We start from the raw sequence: 19,992 nt of genomic DNA, 5'->3' as shown, positions 1-19,992 counted from the left end.
AACATGATTTTAAAAATCCCTTATAAGATAAAGTTAAGAAGAAAAGAAAAAGTTTCAAAAATAAATAAATATATTTACTTTAACTTTTTTTTTTTTTTTTTTTTTTTTTTACAATTTTCAGATAATTTTTGTTTTCATGTTTTGCTTTGTTTTTTTTTTTATAAATTCTGGGCTTTTTATTTATTTATTTAAAGTAATGAAGATCTTAATAGGAGGGAAATGCGTACAGTGTGCGGCATCGGCCACATGATGGCGACACAGTGCTACATTACTGCGGCCTGCCTCTGAGGACGCCTGACCCGGCAACAGGTAAGGCACAGCTCTAAACAACACGATGAATAATAGTCATTTATTATTAGTAACATCTATTATAGAATGACGTGAAAATTTTAAATGCTTTCACGTTGCCACCACCTTCCAAAGACTTGGGATGTTAGGTTAAGAGGTGATTCCCAGCTCCTGTCCAGGATATATCCCATGATTTCTTTTGTTAGATTAGGACTGAATGCATGCTGAGTGCAATGCCATTGAACATTATAGCAGTACAAGATAAAATGACTTTGATACGACTCGTTTATTTAATGTTAACATGATTAGACTTGAATGCCAACCCATTCTTACAGTGATACTGAGTATTCTTTTAATTCCAAATAAGGATCAAGAAACTTGTTTTAATACTGATGTCAAAGTAACATCGTAAGTTCCACACAGGAAACCCACAAAATGACTGTGTGGTTGTGTTTGTCTCTGCTTTTTTTTCCTGTAAATAGTTTAGGTGCTGCCCAACATGCTAATGCCTTTGTAGCAACGCTTGTGGCGTTAGGAAAACAAATGATTTCTGAATGTGAATGCATTCAACCAACAGGGGAGAACTCCAGTAACTTCCTGCTGTGCTTTTGAATGATTCCCGGCTTCGTCTGACGTTTTTTAACTGGCCGGATATGCAAGCAGTGAAATGAGTGACAGGAGACCGTCAGACGTGAGATGCACAGAGTTCTCTGCCTTCCTGTGAATCTCCTCTTTTGTCTCTCCCTTCCACGCCTCCAGGGGTCGCCTTGGCAACATGTTTTACTGCTGGCAGCCAGATAAATGCAGCCTTGGCGCCTGTAAACTGGGATAGCCGGACGCAGTAACGCTCACTGCCAAGGACACAGCAACCCAGCAGGGCTTCGGCTTCGAACATAAAAGGAAGTACACAAGAACTGAAATCCTCTTTTAATCAGTATTTGACGCTTATCAGCTAAATTGTGTAAAAGCAGGGAAAAGATTTTGCCAAATGCAAGATGGACTGAAAAAGAAAAAGGCCCGAAGAAAAGCCTGAGCAGATACTTCTGACTCTCAGCTTTTTTTGCATTTTGCAGTCCAGCGTGGATACGAATCTGCATGCAGACAAACTCATGGAAGGACAAAAGCCTCCTGACTGCACAAGTGAGGACAGACTCCTCATTGCATTGGCTGAAACGGTTCAGGAGCTTGAAGGTGTCCAATGCTGCGGAGATCATCTCGATACAGCCACGGGTGGGAGGATGGAAGAAGGAGAAGATGAGAGGGAGGATGAAAGAAGACGAAGGAGTAAAGAGCAGCAGGAGGGAGACTGCAAAAAGAGAGCTCTGGGAGTGCTGAGGGAAGTCAGTGTTTTTCATTCATGCAGACTCAGAGCATGGAAACAAGCCCTCAGACAATGTTCCTCCACGCTCAGCAGCTCTCCACCAGGGGGTGGAGCTCAGCAGCATCCATCTACGACAGGCAGAGGTGGCAAAAGTATAGACGTTCTTTACTTAAGTAGAAGTACAGATACCTGTGTTTAAAAATACTCCAGTAAATGTTGAAGTACTGATTCAATGTCATTACTCAAGTAAAAGTAAAAAAGTGCAGGCTCAGAAATGTACTCAAAGTAAGAAAGTATTCTAACCATTCTTGTACAGAGGTAACTAAACCTTGTACTGTGTTAATATAATAATAAAATAATATTAGTGTACAAGAATACAAACATTATCCCAATCTGTAGTTTTAATGAATTTTCTCAGCTTGAATCTGTTATCTAGGACACAAGCAGTGACAGAAAATTTAAATAAATAACAATTTTCTGTTGCCAACATTGTAGAGGGAGACTTTGCCTCCATTGCTAAACAGTACACTGAGAACAGTCAGGGGTGAAAGTGCGATTTAGCAGGTGGAGAAGCACTACGATCTGTGTAGTGGTTCAGCATAGGGATAAGAATCACAACTCACAATACTTTCTAATATGAACTTCAGCAGATTTTCTTAGTGTGATCAGCTGACCTGCTGCTTGCTTCACAGCTGTCCCATGTCACTGATACTATACTCTCTATACTTTATATACAGTTGGTATAAAGTTGGAATTCAGTGAATGAATCTAAGCATCATCTGCGTAAATGCAAATTCATCTCTGCAACACTTGATGTAACCTAAATCTGACTATGACCACCACAGCCACTGTGCACCAGTTCAACACAATGGGAATTCACCACATTGCAACCTTTGAGTATCAAAAAGTTAGGATAGCTTAGTTTGTTTTTTAGGATATTTCACGACAAAAAAAATGCATCATTTATCAAAACACATCATATACAGAGTCAATTCAAATTACGACATCATACATCTGGAGTTTATCAAACACCACTGAGCTGTCCTTACCTTTAAATCTACTCTCTCTTCTTCTTCTCCTGTCCTGTCTTTTTTATCTTCCTCCATCTCCGTGAAGTTAGCTCTCACTCTTTTATCCCCCTGCGAAATACAGCAGCTGGAGCTTTAGCTCACAGACGCAGTGTACGACAACCTGCACACAAACAGTTTGTGTGTTTCCTGAAGTTTGTTGAGCTGATAGAAAAAATGACCTGCCACTTAAAATAGCACTCTCTTCATGCTTCCTCCTTTTCTGTAGCGCTAGCTAAATGCTGAAGTACCACAACCACAACTAACGGATACATTCAGTCCTTCCCGCCCACTTTAACCCCTGAAATAAACCCTATAGACAAACTTATAGATAAACCAAAAGTAACGAGTCTGCTTTGAAAGTGTAAGAGGAGAAAGTACAGACATTTGTTTAAACATGTAGGGAGTAAAAGTACAGATGCCAGAAAATAAAAAAGTTACTTCTCATCTCTGACAACAAAATAAACTTCAAATAGAAAACGAAATTAAATTGTGGAATTCTCAGAGCCTCAGAAGTAACAATTTATTTATTTTCATTTATTAAATTATACTCTCAAAGTTGCACACCTCCACCTTCATATCCCCCTCAAGATCTCTCTGAAGGTTCTTTCAAAGTGTTTATTTGGACTCTGGGTCCTTTTTTATACTATTTTTCAGTCCAGTCCTTGTACCTGACCATTTTCAGAGGAAAGAACAAACCTATGAACCATTCAAGTACAAAGATAGCGTTGTGTCTACACATAACAGAAAACCTTTCAATCTTTAGGCACTTTGTTATTAGTAGATTGTTGCAGCAACACATAATTTGATTTTAAAAGTCCCATCAGATTTTTATCCACCATGTAATACAATCTGGAAAGCATCCGATTGGCAGCAGGTTCATTTTTCAGTATGACAATGATCCCAAACACACTGCCAATGCTGAAAAAATATACCTGGATGGAAAAACACACAGTGGAGCATTATCAGTCATGGATAACATTATTGAAGTGTGCGGGATCATCTTCACAGAGAATAGAAAAAAAGGCAGAAACATCCAAAGTAGAGCTTTGAATGTCCTTCAAGAAGTCTGGAGAACTATTCCCGATGACTATTTAAAGAAATGACATAAAAACATGCAGGCTTTCAGTGATGGGTGTGTAAAAAAGTGTAACTAATTTAAAAACTCAAGTAAAGGTTTACATTTTTTTTTCAGAGGATACAGGATGCAGGCCCTGTTCGGGCTCCGTCAGTGACATTTTTCTGAGTGTTGGAGAGGACGTAGAGAAGATCATCGACAAAATAACCTCCATCATTATCAAGCTGGATGCAGCGATTCAGCAGTTATCTGTAGATAAGACCTCGATCGTGGGTGAAGCACGTCAAGAATCCAGAGACACAGACACTTCGGCGCAACCTGAAGACGTTAAGAATCACCTAAACTTCCCCGATCGACTCAAGCCTGACTCAGGTCACGAACGGATGATTGAGGATGGAGCTGATCGAAGGCGTACAGAGACATCGGCAGACACTGAACAAACACTGGACTCATTCAGTGGTTCTAATTGTGACAACGGGACAGAATCACATGTCAAAGGTCAAGCACAAGACATTCTGGAGGAATCCGTTAACTCTGAGACTGAGTTACTAAAGGAGACTGAAAAGGAAGATGAGAGCGCAAAGAGAAAAAGAAAATGGATTACTGTAGGGTAAGATGACTAAATCATCACAGCTCACCGTACTTAAACTCTTAACACATAAGTATTTATGTTTAACCCTCACTTCCTGTCAGTGTAATATGCAACATATTGCATGTTTGTGGTCTTTTGCTTAAAGCTCTATGATGTTTGCAGTCAGTTTTGTGTTTTTTTGATGAGGCTATTCAAGCATAATGAAATCGAAACTTCTTCTGTGTCAGTTTACACACGTTTCGTGCACAGCGTGAGGTAGCACATCATTTTATGTTTGTTGGAAACACTTGCTCCACACGCCTAAAAAAAAAAAAGAAAACAAAAAGATGTTGAGCATTTTGTTCTGTGCCCTCCGTTGGGATGATTGCGAGTCTGGACATGATTTCCTTCCCCTCATTTCTCCTGCTCACTGATACGGGACAAACTCTCTGCAGCACTTTATCACAAGTCACACACATTTTTGACCTCCTGGCCTCCACACAGCCAGCTGTTTCGCACAGTTCACTGTCAGGCCACTGCACACATACATCTAAAAGCCAAACAAATCGGGAACATTAAGATCCGAGGGAGAGGCTAAGTCTGGAGAGAGCTGATATGGAAAGTGCATGCTCCAGCATTTCAGCAAGTCTTAATATGTTTGCACTTGAAAAAAAAATCAAGATAATAATATTTCTACTTAAAAGCATTAAGAGCAAATGCAAACATGCAAAAAATATTTTAAAAAAAGTAAAAATAAAAGGAAGAAACAAACTTTATTTAAATCGTGAATTGTTTTTCTAAAGATATGCATTTATGTGTTTTTAAAAACATCATTTAGGCTCACTGGTCAGCTGGAGGGCAGCCATTCTGATGTACCGGACGCGTGCTTTATCAGAGCGCCTGCAGGTGCAGCTAAAGTCCTGAGGTGTGAAGTGGCTGATGCCCTGAGCTGCCTGATGGTGACTGGCTCAGAGGAGTTGCTTAGCAGAGTGATCCGGGTCAAAGTTGAACATGGAGCAGCCTTTAATTTCCCCCTTACTGTGGTTGTGCCTTTCCAAGCACGCCATCGCAGCAGCTACAGAGATGTCGCTGTGAAGATAATAGATGAGGACAAGCGGGTCAGCTACATCGCTCCCATAGCAACAGAGGGCATGTATGGAGGACAGAAGGTAAGGTTTTCCCTTACTTACAAATATTTGTTCAAATATTGATCAAATAACATAATTTTCTCCTGCGTAATGCTTATTTTATGTTATTTTACTGGAAGCTTAATATACAGTGGGGCAAAAAAGTATTTAGTCAGCCACCGATTGTGCAAGTTCCCCCACTTAAAATGATGACAGAGGTCAGTAATTTGCACCAGAGGTACACTTCAACTGTGAGAGACAGAATGTGAAAAAAAAATCCATGAATTCACATGGTAGGATTTGTAAAGAATTTATTCGTAAATCAGGGTGGAAAATAAGTATTTGGTCAATAACAAAAATACAGCTCAATACTTTGTAACATAACCTTTGTTGGCAATAACAGAGGTCAAACGTTTACTATTGGTCTTTACCAGGTTTGCACACACAGTAGCTGGTATTTTGGCCCATTCCTCCATGCAGATCTTCTCAAGAGCAGTGATGTTTTGGGGCTGTCGCCGAGCAACACGGACTTTCAACTCCCGCCACAGATTTTCTATGGGGTTGAGGTCTGGAGACTGGCTAGGCCACTCCAGGACTTTCAAATGCTTCTTACGGAGCCACTCCTTTGTTGCCCGGGCGGTGTGTTTTGGATCATTGTCATGTTGGAAGACCCAGCCTCGTTTCATCTTCAAAGTTCTCACTGATGGAAGGAGGTTTTGGCTCAAAATGTCACGATACTTGGCCCCATTCATTCTGTCCTTAACACGGATCAGTCGTCCTGTCCCCTTGGCAGAAAAACAGCCCCATAGCATGATGTTTCCACCCCCATGCTTCACAGTAGGTATGGTGTTCTTGGGATGCAACTCAGTATTCTTCTTCCTCCAAACACGACGAGTTGAGTTTATACCAAAAAGTTCTACTTTGGTTTCATCTGACCACATGACATTCTCCCAATCCTCTGCTGTATCATCCATGTGCTCTCTGGCAAACTTCAGACGGGCCTGGACATGCACTGGCTTCAGCAGCGGAACACGTCTGGCACTGCGGGATTTGATTCCCTGCCGTTGTAGTGTGTTACTGATGGTGACCTTTGTTACGTTGGTCCCAGCTCTCTGCAGGTCATTCACCAGGTCCCCCCGTGTGGTTCTGGGATCTTTGCTCACCGTTCTCATGATCATTTTGACCCCACGGGATGAGATCTTGCGTGGAGCCCCAGATCGAGGGAGATTATCGGTGGTCTTGTATGTCTTCCATTTTCTGATGATTGCTCCCACAGTTGATTTTTTCACACCAAGCTGCTTGCCTATTGTAGATTCACTCTTCCCAGTCTGGTGCAGGTCTACAATTCTTTTCCTGGTGTCCTTCGAAAGCTCTTTGGTCTTGGCCATGGCGGAGTTTGGAGTCTGACTGGTTGAGGCTGTGGACAGGTGTCTTTTATACAGATGATGAGGTCAAACAGGTGCCATTCATACAGGTAACGAGTGGGGGACAGAAAAGCTTCTTACAGAAGACATTACAGGTCTGTGAGAGCCAGGGATTTTTCTTGTTTGAGGTGACCAAATACTTATTTTCCACCCTGATTTACGAATAAATTCTTTACAAATCCTACCATGTGAATTCATGGATTTTTTTTTCACATTCTGTCTCTCACAGTTGAAGTGTACCTCTGGTGCAAATTACTGACCTCTGTCATCATTTTAAGTGGGGGAACTTGCACAATCGGTGGCTGACTAAATACTTTTTTGCCCCACTGTAAGCTGGAGCTGTATACGGAACCTTTTTCTTCTTAGTTATAAATAAATTCTTAGCTAGAAAAAAAGTCTTCTATAAAAGGTTCATGGATGCATGTATATAAAGAACTAAAGTATGGAACAACTGAAAACAGAAGAGGCTCTAACATAGAGCCTTGTGGTACACCATTTACTATTTTTGGGGCGTTTTAACCCAAATCAAAACTGTTACATTTTAGTTAGATAAACATATTCCCAGTGTTTCTGTATATCTTTGGTTAAGAATAAATACAATTACATGAGTTAAAATTTAAAAAAATGAATTCGTGTTCTTTAACCCTTTAAAGCCGGTCAGAGCGGCTTTAAAGGGTTAAAGAACCCTTTTTAAAAAGGTTGTTAACATGTCAGCACAACTTAGGTTTGCAAAGTTGTATCTGAATAAACCACAAGAACTCTGGTACAGATGTTTGTTTTTAAAGCACAGCAACACATTTGGAGACAACCAAACACAGCATATCTGCATAAACACCTCATACCAACGGTGGAGCACGGTGGTGGAGGGGTGATGACTTAGGTTTGTTTTGCAGCCGCAGGACCTCGACAACATGCACTTATTGAGTAAAGCATGAACCCCTCTGTATACCAAAGTACTCTAGAGTCAAATGTAAGGCTGTCTGTCTGACAGCTGAAGCTTGGCTGAAACTGGGTCGTGCAACAGGACAGTGATGCCAAGCAAAGCAGCGAATCTACAACAGAATGGCTGAAAAAGAAAAGAATAAAGCTACTGCAATGACCTAGTTAAAGACCAGATCTCAACCTGACTTAAATGCTGTGGTGAGAGCTGTACGCAAATAAACCTGCCCACAAACCACAATGAACTGAAGCGAGGTTAGAAAGAAGAGTAGGCGAAAATTGCCCCACAGCGATGTGAGAGACTAATAAAGTCATACAGACGTTAGTTCTGCTAAATGTGGTACTCTAAGCTATAGAAACATTCAGTGTACTTACTGTAGTTTTTCATTCACTGTTTCTCATATTTGGCTTAGATTTTGTTAAATAAATAATGATGTGGTTTAATAAGTCATGCTGTTGTTTATCTGTGGTTATAATTACATCATTTTGAGACTTGCCTAGTTTTTGTTGTATTATAACTCAATGTGTAGAATCTTTGAAATGAAAGAGGGTGGCTGTATCTTACATGAGTGCAACAAAGTAACAATTGCAACTTATTCTTAACCTAAAAAACATAGAAACACTGAGTAGAGTTTTTTTTTTCCAAAAACATATTCATTGGTGAAAGATTGTTCAAATGTTTTGCCCGTAACAAATTTAAACCGTGGTTTCTTTCTCTCTTTGTTAGGGCTCATTTGCAGAGGTGAAGGTGTACTCTGTGGGTCTTTTTGCAGTGGTTTCCTGTTTAAAACTAGAAAACTACACCATTCCCAGGAAGGGGTTGTCACTAAAACTCCCCATGGACCCCCGAATTTGTCTGAACTACCTCCCAGGATCCTTTACTGCACCTGTAATAGCGCAAACCACGGTATGACAATACCCTGATCATTACCCCTTTTTCTCCTACTTTACTTTCAGTAGAAGTAAAGAAAAGAGTTGCAGAAGTGAGGTCTGGTTGGCATTGAGAGATAGGAAGAGCTCCTTGGGACGAAGCCTTTGAAATGATTCCAAAACTCAGATGAAAATAGAGAGGAGAAATGATGAAGTAAGAGAAAGCTTGCTTCTGATTTGCAGGTTTCACAGATGTTTGCTGTGAGGCACAAACAGCTGTGGCCGATTTCTCAATTGACTCCTGAGACCAAACACTGGTGTACGAGCAGTTTGTTCCTTGATCTTACGTCAAATCCACCACCTCCCTCTCTGCACAGCTCTGACAAATTCTCATATCAAACATTTTTTTGTCTAAACCGCTGCCTAAATCAAGCAGAACAGCTGTTTCCTTGTTTGCTTCAGATCCAGCCGCTAGACTCTGTGCTCCTGGCTTCTGTCAAGTCCAGAAATTACGCCTATCATTCGGTGGTGTCTACCAGCCCGCTGCTCTACCTCACCCACCCGACCTCGAGGCCCCTGAGAAGACCCCTCACGGTCACACTTCCATGTCCCCCAAATCCTGCAAAAAAGAAAGCAACAAGGGGACAAACAGAGAACCAACATGACCAACAAAGTCAACCTGTCAGGGATTCTCCCCCATGGGATCATTCACCTTCCCACAGACTGAGGTGACACAGATGTCCTTGAACTAAAATATATTATATATGTGTCACAGCATCATATAAATAGGGATCTTAAAGGGTTTTGTTTCTATGACAGATTCATGGACACCTCTGTGAAATCCAAGGAAATGTCCAATGAGTCGCTGGTTGTTCTGGGCTCAAGGGACAAACAGTGGAGTGTCATGGATAAAGTCACCGTCAGGAGCCTGCAGAAGGGACTGGTGTCCTTTGACCTGATGGAGAACTTTGACAGGTTTGTACCACCACGTTTTCTCCTCTTAAAATAATGACACCTGCAAATGGAAATAGGCAGTTTAACTTTATTTAAAAAGACAACAAAGTCAATTGTAGTGCAGGACGGCAAGAAAGTAAATAAAAACATGTCTGCCATGGATGCACCTTCTGGGACTGGAAAATTAAGCCAATGAGTGAGTGTCTTAACCCTGAACTGGCTTTAATGGGCACCAAGGCATGACGCCGCTGACTGCATAAAGGCTTCCAGTCCTATTGAGGTTTTGGCAAACAGCTGCTGAACAATGTTCACATGATGTCAAATGAAAAACCACAAGTCTGTGAGCTTCCTGTCTGTACCCATGTCCACATTTTCCTGTTGAGTTTATGAGATCAGCCACTGGTTTTGAATAAAACGTCAATTCTGTTGTGTTTGAGTTATTTAGTGTCAGAAAGGAGGATTATCTAGAATAGGCTCATTGGCTGATGATTTGTGATTGGCAAGTCAGTAGCCAATGAGTGTGCAGTTTCAGTAGTGATGACATACACCATTGTCCATCTTCTGTATACAGTCTACATTGCACACAGGTAGATACACGTTTAATAGTCAGGTTTCAGAGTTCATTACAGCACAGAAACAGCTTTAGTGAAGGTTACAAATGATCTTCTTATGGCCTCTGACAGTGGACTCATCTCTGTGCTTGTCCTTCTTGACCTTAGTGCAGCATTCGATACTGTTGACCATAATATCCTATTAGAGCGATTAGAACATGCTGTAGGTATTACAGGTATTGCACTGCAGTGGTTTGTATCATATCTATCTAATAGACTCCAATTTGTGCATGTAAATGGAGAGTCCTCTTCACACACTGAGGTTAATTATGGAGTTCCACAGGGTTCAGTGCTAGGACCAATTCTGTTTACATTATACATGCTTCCCCTAGGCAGCATCATTAGAAGACATAGCATACATTTTCACTGCTATGCAGATGACACCCAGCTCTATCTGTCCATGAAGCCAGATAACACACACCAATTAGTTAAACTGCAGGAATGTCTTAAAGACATAAAGACTTGGATGGCCACTAACTTTCTGCTTCTTAACTCAGATAAAACTGAGGTCATTGTACTCGGCGCTGAAAAGCTTAGAAATATGGTATCTAACCAGATTCTTACTCTGGATGGCATTACCTTGGCCTCCAGTAACACTGTGAGGAACCTTGGAGTCATTTTTGACCAGGATATGTCCTTCAACGCACATATTAAACAAATATGTAAGACTGCGTTCTTCCATTTGCGCAACATCTCTAAAATTAGAAATATCCTGTCTCAGCGTGACGCTGAAAAACTAGTTCATGCATTTATTACTTCCAGGCTGGACTACTGCAATTCATTATTATCAGGATGTCCAAAAAACTCACTGAAAAGCCTTCAGTTAATCCAAAATGCTGCAGCAAGAGTACTGACAGGGACTAGAAAGAGAGAGCATATTTCTCCTGTTTTGGCTTCCCTTCATTGGCTTCCTGTTAAATCCAGAATTGAATTCAAAATCCTGCTCCTCACATACAAGGTCTTAAATAATCAGGCCCCATCTTATCTTAATGACCTTGTAGTATCATATCACCCTATTAGAGCACTTCGCTCTCGCTCTGCAGGCCTACTTGTTGTTCCTAGAGTATTTAAAAGTAGAATGGGAGGGAGAGCCTTCAGTTTTCAGGCCCCTCTTCTGTGGAACCAGCTTCCAATTTGGATTCGGGAGACAGACACTATCTCTACTTTTAAGATTAGGCTTAAAACTTTCCTTTTTGCTAAAGCATATAGTTAGGGCTGGACCAGGTGACCCTGAATCCTCCCTTAGTTATGCTGCAATAGATGTAGGCTGCCGGGGGATTCCCATGATGCATTGAGTTTTTCCTTTCCAGTCACCTTTCTCACTCACTATGTGTTAGTAGACCTCTCTGTATTGAATCATACCTGTTATTAATCTCTGTCTCTCTTCCACAGCATGTCTTTTATCCTGTCTTCCTTCTCTCACCCCAACCGGTCGCAGCAGATGGTCGCCCCTCCCTGAGCCTGGTTCTGCCGGAGGTTTCTTCCTGTTAAAAGGGAGTTTTTCCTTCCCACTGTCGCCAAAGTGCTTGCTCATAGGGGGTCATATGATTGTTGGGCTTTTCTCTGTATCTATGAACCGCCTTGAGGCGACATTTGTTGTGATTTGGCGCTATATAAATAAAATTGAATTGAATTGAATTGAATATATATACTTTTTTTTTTTTTTTTTAAAGCCAGTAGAGAGGTGTTTGAGTTTTTGAGAACAATAAAATGATAAATGGGATCTGCAGAATGAGCAGTGATTATTATTTGATATGAAGCAGAGAGGAGACAGTGTGCTAGGTAATTATTAGAAATGAACTTTAAGCTAGCCAGCTGTGTGGAGGTAAAACCAAATGTAAGATGGTTTTCGGTCATGTTGAAGGGATAAGCAACGATTTGAGGTTGCACGAAGAAGTTTGAGCCTATTTGTTAAGAGTTACGGTAGATTAGCATCTCTGTGACACAGGCTGACTCAGCTGATGTGTTGTCGTACACTTCAGCCGAACCACATCACTGCACAAAGAGAAATGTGAGGCAGGAGCCTCCAAAGCAGAGCCACGGACAGAGCAGATACCCACAGAGCGAAACTTGTTGGGCGGCGCTCATTTGCAGCATCGTGTCCTTCAAAGTCAAGGCCGATTTGTCCTGTTTGTCCATCCAGCAAAATAAATACCTGAAAAAGATAATACTGTGTTCAAAAGCAGGCTCCTAACAGCATTCTCCAACAAGATTTCAAGAAAAAACAGTGATCATTTCTTACTATATCTCCCCTTGCATGTGCCTTTCTGCCAAACTCAACAAGCCACTTGTAGTTTATTCGAAGGCCTGAACGTTTTCAGCCTGATGTCATTGGCTCTAATGTGCAGTTTCAGAATTCGCTGGCACTTCGAACAACACAGGAAGATGTAATAAATCCTGCACCTGAATGCAGAAGGGCAAAAGTTCACACGCTAGAGCTACCTGAAGTGAAACTTTTCGTATTAGTCAAAAGACACGTCCAAACGTGGGATATTAAACTGTGAACAAAACAAATGACATTTGAAAATGACTGCAAAAAGAAATAAGGCAGTGCCATCTTTAAGGAAATCTAAAACATGAAACATGTCGTTTTGTACCTTTTTTTTTTTAGATCCAGTTGGCAGGCTTTGACTCCAGGTTTGTTGGATTGTCAGGGGAACCTCCCTGTAAAACCTTAAAATAGTCAATTTCTCTCAGTCTTGTCACGTCAAGGAGACTGCTGATACTGGAAACATGTGGAAGTCTATTAAAAACATGTACATTTGTCCCATTTATGTATATGTAAGCAGCACAAACTGAGGAAGAGTTTTCCCGAACCTCTCAGTGAAGTGCAGATGTTTCAGTTTTTGTTTTACCAAAGACTTAACCTGCAAGATATGAAGGAGCACATAATTAGAATAGAGTAAAAGTCTTTTTTGATTTGGCAGTACATTTAACTAAAAATGGGATCAGTGGTGTTTAAAGCTCTCTTGGATGCAGATTCTTATCAGAACTGGACTTAAAGGACTTTCTTACAACATATTTTTGAAATCTGTTGCCTACGAGGTTGATGAGAGTGTGTGACAGGCGCAGCAGGTTGTCGGGGTTATGAGCTGTCCTCACAGCCAAGTCAACAGTGGCTGCAATCAGGAGTCCCCCAACCATGTAGATGGCGTAGAAAACAGTCCCCCTGACCACACAGGGACAGTAAGAGACACAGGATGAGGTTTAAATTGTGCAGCTGTGCAGGAAAAACTTTGCAGCTGTGGGACCCCTGCAGCAGAAATACATTTATAATATATAATGGCATTTTTGTGCAGCACATTCAGAGATGCCCTTCTGCACACCTTGGTTGTAATGGGTGGTTATTTAATGTTACTGTTGCCTTCCTGTCAACTCAAAGCAGTCTTGTCCTTGTCCGCTGACCTCTGTTATCAACAAGGCGTTTTCTCCCAGATGTTTTCTCTTTTTCAACAACACAGATGTTTCTTTATTTCGCTTTACTCACACGGCAGCGAACGTAAGCAACAATCCTCGAGTTAATTTGGTTCAGTGAGGTTATGTTGCACTAACTTCCAGAGCGATTAACATTTCCTCTGCTTCAAACAGGAGAAAACAAATTATTTCCTGACTCACGGCTCTGCTGTACCTCACCGGTACCTTTCATGTATTCTCAACATCACGTCCATGTCTTAAGTGCCAGCATTAAAAAAAAAAAAAAAAAAAAGATAAATGCTACGCTACGCTACAACAAACCAGACTTACAGAAAGCTTTTACTTTACATAAGGGGCTTAAAGCAAGGCCGCATGGATAAAGGGGGGTTGGGTGCAGCTACATGCTTTAGATTCCAGGCTTTAACGTGTCAGAGCATACGCACATGAACAGCATGGCAAGACTAAAGTGTTAAGAAACCCCTAAAGACATTATAAAGAAGGAGAAAATTAAGTCTTACTCTAGTCACCTGTTTAAAAGAATAGGCCCAGCTGTGATAACGTTGGATTCTCATTTCCATCCCGAGTTATAATTCTCTTCCTTCTTATCTAAAACAGCTTCTTCAGGGAAGGAAAAAAAATGTGTGCAGTAGGTTTTCATGAATTCTCCATTCTGTCTTAAGTCTATTACATCTGTATTCCCGCCTGCGATAACAGAGTCTTTTCCCTTTTCAGCGGCAATCTAATCTTTCCCCAGAGCTAGACTCCTTAACGTGTCCTCCGTCTGCTTCTCCGCTCAGACTGCTCGTGCTTCGTCTCCTCTCCCCGCTGCGCCCTTGTCACCTCGCCTGCCTGGCTGGGGAGCTGGAGGAGTCGGTCTGCTGCCACGCCGTCACCGTCGTCCTCCTGCGAAGCCGAGACGAGCCTCGCGCCCTCCTGGTGGCCGTTGTGCCCAGCAGAGACCTCAGCTGGGAGCTGCACAGGCTGCAAGCTCAGGGCTACAGCGACCCGGTGGAGACCTCCTCGGAGATCTCGATGCGTGAGGCAGATCAGCTTCTCCTGCGTTTCACCGGCAACATCACCTGCACAGGTAAAGTGTGAAGCTGGCTCACTGGCTTCTCCTACAGAAGCTTCATACGCGGTTTAAGGAAAATAATTATAAGCTGACAAAAGAAACACAAGAGAATCTTCATCTTTTTATACATTTATGCTTCTCATAGGTCTAATGTTGGCTTTTCATCAAGGATTGGGTCATCGTTTATTTTAATTAATTAATTAACTCAATGGTTTCTATCAGTGAATCTGAAAAAATAATCAGCTTTATCTATCATAGTGAACACTCTAAACATCATACATGCTTAACTTGTTTGTTTGGGGATTTTTTTGTTTATTTGTTAGAAAAATAATCCTGATGTTCAACTTTTAGCTCCGTGAGCCTCAAACACAGCTGCTCGCTCTTGTGTTGTCATTGTTCTTATTAAAAGAGGCCTGTTTACTTTGGCTGGACGCGCGTGACACTGAAAAAGGCCTCGATTTAAAAGTGCAAATCCTTGTACGCTATTATTATTGTCGGGTTAGCTGGAGCACTGCACATCTAGTGCAGTAAAAAAGAAAGATATACTGGGAAATGTGAAACAGTTGCTGCAGCACCAGGTCTAAACCGGTTTAGCCTCCATCCCCTGGTCACCACGTAAGACAGTAACCACATAATAAAGTGGATGAATGATATGTTTGTACAGCTAATGCTTCAACAGTACACCACTCTTATGTTTCCTCTTTTGTTTCCCACGGTACAATACAGCAGACAGTATAAAAGATGGGGATACTGCCTGTTTAGAAGCCTCCAGATGAGTGTTTACGCCATCGCCATCTTGGTGTGTTGAAACTGGACGAGATAGATGGATCACTCGATGTTAAACACATGTTTACTTACTGGCTTTAAAACATTTTAAAAATCTATGGTTAAAAAAAAAAAAAAAATATATATATATATATATATATATATATATATATATATATATATATATATATATATATATATATGACTGTATACAAAAGATGGACTTGCTGTGTGTATTTGATATTGTAAAACTGGATGAGACAAGCAAAAGGTGGATCTTATCGACGCTACGTGCTCATGCTGTAGAATCTTGTAAATGTCAATCATGATATAGCCCCAGTATACTCTACTCCGTCCTAGCTTTTAACTCTATTCCCATGATGCATTGAGTATTCCTTCTTCAGTCATTTTTTCACTCACTATGCATGGAATCATCACTTATTATTAAAGTCTGTCTCTCTTCCACAGCGCTTCTTTTAGCCTGTCTTTTTTTCTCTCACCCCAACCGGTCGCAGCAGATGGCCCCGCCCCTCCCTGAGTCTGGCTCTGTAGGAGGTTTCTCCCTGTTAAAAGGAAGTTTTTCCTTCCCACTGTCGCCAAAGTGGTTACTCATAGGGGGTGATATGATTGTTGGGTTTCTATCTGTATGTATTATTTTAGGGTCTACCTTACAATATAAAGCACCTTGAGGCAACTGTTGTTGTGATTTGGCGCTATATAAATAAATTTGAATTAAATTGAATAAAATTGAATATTTAAATCTACTTTCGGCTGCTGTCATGCTACGAGGGGGTCGCCACAAACATCTCCATGTTTGATTTGGCAGGTTTATGCCAGATGCCCTTCTTGACACAACCCCAAAGGAAAATTTTGGTTCACTTTATAAAATTAAAATCATGTTCTGTTCGATAACACCTGAAACTAGTTACTGAGGCCATGGTCTCATTAAAGTGTTTAATGAGGTCATAGTACAGTGGAGCTGAAAGGCCATTTTCCCATAAACGTCTCTCCATTTTAACCAAAATTTGCAAAATGGAATCATTGTTATTAAGTATCACGTAAAATAACCTGACTGAAGTCAAGTCCGAGGGATAGACTTCTACAGCATGGAGAATCCTTTTGAAAGCAGGAGCAGCAGTTTAATGAACTTCACTTTTAAGACCATCTATTATACTGTCTTTATGTACCACAGCCCTAACTTGCTCCATGGCTTTGCTTGATAAAACTGTCTTTCTTCTGGCTAATGTTGGCTAGCATTAGCTTACCTACTCACACAAATCACACATAGCAAATAGTGAGGAACCAAACTAAGGTAACGCTGTTGCTTTTAAAATATCATCTGAACCCATCTGAACTCGGATATGTTTCTTATTTTTATGTGAGGTTTGTTTTGAAGTCTGAGTTGCACTGGGAGCTCATTTGTTGGCCGCTTGGTCTTTTTCTAAGCTAGCCTGAGTTGAAGTTGCTTGTTATATAGATGTGTCAGGGAACAAAGGAGAGGCACTTCAGAGGCTGTAAAGGTCCAACAAGTCAGCCCTAAGGTCTAATTTTTAAGTTACTTTACCCTCTGTTCACAAACTGGCAGTAAACAAGTTTAATACAGGAAAATGTTACAAACATAACCTAGAAAATTCAGTTAGCATCAAATTCAGTTAGTAAAGCAGTTTCATATAATTGCATCAGGCCTCTTTTTAAATGTGTGCATATTTATTTTTCTGCAGCCGCTGCTCAAACCAACAAAAATGAAGCCACGCATGAGTGCATCACCTTCCACAGCCAGAGGAAGAATCACCTCTTAGTGCATCTGACTGAGGTGGACCTATTTGGAAACTACAGCTCTCCTCACTACAAGGGCACGGCCATATTTTATAAGGTCACCAGAGGTCAGCTGGAGTGGCGGGATGACAAAGCTGTCCTGAAGGACACAAAGCTTCTGGGAGATCCCGTCTGTAAGCTGTCTCTGACTTTACCCAAGGTAAAGGTCTGACTTCACCCCCTCACCCCCCAAAAATGAAACATTATGCTTCATGTAAAAGACTCAAATAAAAGAATGTTACTATTTTATGTCATTTTAGAAAGTGAGAAACTTTACTCGGCCCATTACAGCCCAGGTGAAGTTCTGTGAGGACACAGGTGGGTGAAATTCTGCCTGCTTGCTCCACGATCCATTCATTGTCTCTTGGCCACACTCTTTAATGCTGTCTCAGCTCCACATGCTAAAAACATGCATCTTTTATCCATCACCTGCCCATCCAACCAGGTTCCCTCTCAGACTCTCTTCTTCTCTGGCTCTCCGAGGAGCTCTCAGAGGAGGAAACGGCCCTGCTGGCGCTCTCCCTGCGACTCTGCCGCAGCACCGCTCAGCTGGTGACGACCCGAGCCAGGAGCGGCGGCCTCTCTTCCCGTGCCTTCACCATCCTGGCCATGTGGAGGAGAGGGCTGCCCGCCGTCCCGAACCAACCCAAGGCCTCTCTGCTCGCTCGCTACTTGGCCAAGATCGGCAGGCCAGATCTGGCCAGAGAACTGCTGCTGAGGCAGGCTGCAGCTACCAGACAGGAGTCACCGAATTAAGGAGGCCCAGAAAGGAGCGCTCACACTGCCTTTTAAGTGCTGCTTTTAATATGAGCCAAGCCACTGGGTCGCAGTGCTCTGTTTGATCCACATGAGGTCAGCATCGCACAAGGAGAGTCAGCGCTCTTCTCTGGGCTTGCAACCCCACCTTTTGTTTTTGTTTTGGTAGTTGTCTTAGATGTAAAGTCTAATTTCAGACCATTATTATGGTATTATAGTATCAGTTAGCTCTGAAAACTGTGAAAAACTGGGGAGATTTTAAAAAATGAATTGCAGTACAGATGAGCAAATGTTTTAAACCAGCTGTGATATTACTGTTGTGACTCCTTGCAGGGTTCAGACCTCTAAGGTTTGGAGCATTTATATGTATGTTGTTATAACGATTTATGACTCACAGTCTTACCTCACAATGCAGTTTATAATGCAGTGAAAGCTGCAAAGTTTGGATACAGATGAGCACAGAGCACATCTGTGGCGTCCGGATTATTTTTCTTATCAGCTAGACTCGTCGCTGGTTTTCTGTCCGTCTCCAGGTTTTCTCAGTCTTCTTTTTAAACTCTTGGCAGCCCTAATCTGTGACAGAGCCTCCACTTTCTCACTTCATTTGGTAGTTTGTCACCACCGCTGGCAGGGAGGTGATTTAGCGGACCGCTCATCCGCCTCTCCCCTCTGCGTAAACAAACAACGACACAGAGCTGTGACCTCCTTTCATCTGCTCCTGACACCGAGTCATCTTTGAGACGTGACCGAGTCAGATAATGACTGAGTCGTAAAAGTTGTTTTCTTTGTTATGAGGATACTAAAATATATTTCTGTTTGCAGTATTAGTTGGATGAATTCAGGACAGCATTATGAATTTGTGTCCATTGAATTTGTGATATTAAAACAAATCCTTTCATTGTGTGTACTTTCTTAAATTAAGGAATTTCATCCATCCATTCAGCAGCTTTTCTACTTTGCAATTCAGTGGAGTTTCACATTCACGTGGAAGTACCTGCTCCTTAAATCTCACCGCTTGAATGGCAGCTGTTAGTAAGCAAGCCGCAGCTAGCCTGTTAGGCTTTTAAATTCCTGCCACGCAAAAAGGGGGTTTGGGAGTAAGTACATCATATGCGGTGTGCCTAGGTGCACAGGTAAAGTCTGCCTCTGCACTTAAAGCCTTTTTTGTCCTGGATGCTAAGGATTTAAGCTAACACTACAACACCCAGCACATTCTTCAGCGACTGCATGAAGTTTGCACCGCAGTTACTACAGACTGTGGCTCCAGGCAGCTTCAAAGGTAAAAACAGACTGGGCTAAATTTGCAGATCGTGCTACTAAAACCAGGAGTAACCAGCTTTATCCTGAAGTACACACTGAATGATTAGCTGGAGAAGATGCTAACTTTATAACTTGGCTGTGTAACTTGGCTTGTGTAGCCACTAGGTAACAAAAGCTCAACACTGCGCCCTAGCATCCTAGAGCACTTCTGTTGTCTTTTGTACGTGATTCTGAGTTTGTACGTGCGTCTGAGTTTTTACGTGTTTTGGAGTTTTTACGCATTTTGGAGTTTGTACGTGCTTTGTCTCTAAGGGCCACCATAAATATACTTTATTTATTCACTCCACATAAAATGTAATAAACAAATTTAACATGAAACAACACAAAACACTGCAAACCACAACACAATTAAATATAAATTAAAATATTAAAATGAAAAGAAGATGCACATTCTCTGTCATATGGGCCTGCATGATTTCTGAATCCTTTATCATCTGCAACTGAAACTAGTGGATGATTACTATACCTTTCTAATGTGACGTTGTTGTCCCTGCTCTCTTTCTCTCTGGCTCTGTTCCTGTGCTGCTGTGAGTGTAACTAACGCCCCTCCCCCCTCTGCCCAGCGCAAAGTACAGGCCGCGCGTGCGGAGTTTAGCGGAA

The 19,992-nt window shown here is 41.6% G+C and overlaps 2 protein-coding genes and 1 pseudogene across 3 annotated transcripts in view; 1 reads left to right on the top strand and 2 right to left on the bottom strand.

Moving 5' to 3' along the window:
- Window positions 1-2,960, bottom strand: part of arap2 (ArfGAP with RhoGAP domain, ankyrin repeat and PH domain 2) — a 171,489-nt gene extending 168,529 nt beyond the window's left edge. Inside the window, exon 1 of the mRNA XM_085136842.1 lies at window positions 2,659-2,960. The gene's annotated coding sequence lies outside the window, so the exon portion shown is untranslated. The remainder of the gene's footprint in view (window positions 1-2,658) is intronic.
- On the top strand, window positions 117-19,689 carry dthd1 (death domain containing 1). Its single transcript, XM_085136859.1, has 11 exons — window positions 117-1,191; window positions 1,362-1,752; window positions 3,872-4,364; window positions 5,164-5,494; window positions 8,543-8,722; window positions 9,148-9,413; window positions 9,505-9,660; window positions 14,462-14,751; window positions 17,223-17,476; window positions 17,577-17,634; window positions 17,762-19,689. The coding sequence occupies exons 2-11, from the start codon at window positions 1,398-1,400 to the stop codon at window positions 18,070-18,072; spliced, it is 2,694 nt and encodes an 897-aa protein (XP_084992985.1). The 5' UTR covers window positions 117-1,191; window positions 1,362-1,397; the 3' UTR covers window positions 18,073-19,689.
- Window positions 11,169-13,457, bottom strand: LOC146521963 (uncharacterized; annotated as a pseudogene). The gene is made up of 4 exons (XR_014871777.1): window positions 13,212-13,457; window positions 13,106-13,117; window positions 12,493-12,682; window positions 11,169-12,405 (listed from the first exon to the last, which is right to left on the bottom strand). The product of XR_014871777.1 is annotated as an uncharacterized LOC146521963 (transcript).
- Window positions 19,690-19,992: the final 303 nt, after the last annotated feature.

Source organism: Neolamprologus multifasciatus, chromosome 3, assembly GCF_963576455.1.
Source record: "Neolamprologus multifasciatus chromosome 3, fNeoMul1.2, whole genome shotgun sequence".
Taxonomy (NCBI): Eukaryota; Metazoa; Chordata; class Actinopteri; order Cichliformes; family Cichlidae; genus Neolamprologus; species Neolamprologus multifasciatus.
Note: the sequence above shows the minus strand (reverse complement) of the source record. Positions and strands in the feature narration are given on the sequence as shown.

What these genes read in the sequence shown, in the direction of transcription:
- dthd1 (XM_085136859.1), top strand. Translation starts at nt 1,398, where the DNA reads ATGGAAGGACAAAAGCCTCCTGACTGCACAAGTGAGGACAGACTCCTC. An exon ending in AGAAAATGGATTACTGTAGG is followed by an intron (nt 4,365 to 5,163) that starts GTAAGATGACTA and finishes AACATCATTTAG; the next exon opens with GCTCACTGGTCAGCTGGAGG. An exon ending in CTGATGGAGAACTTTGACAG is followed by an intron (nt 9,661 to 14,461) that starts GTTTGTACCACC and finishes TTCTCCGCTCAG; the next exon opens with ACTGCTCGTGCTTCGTCTCC.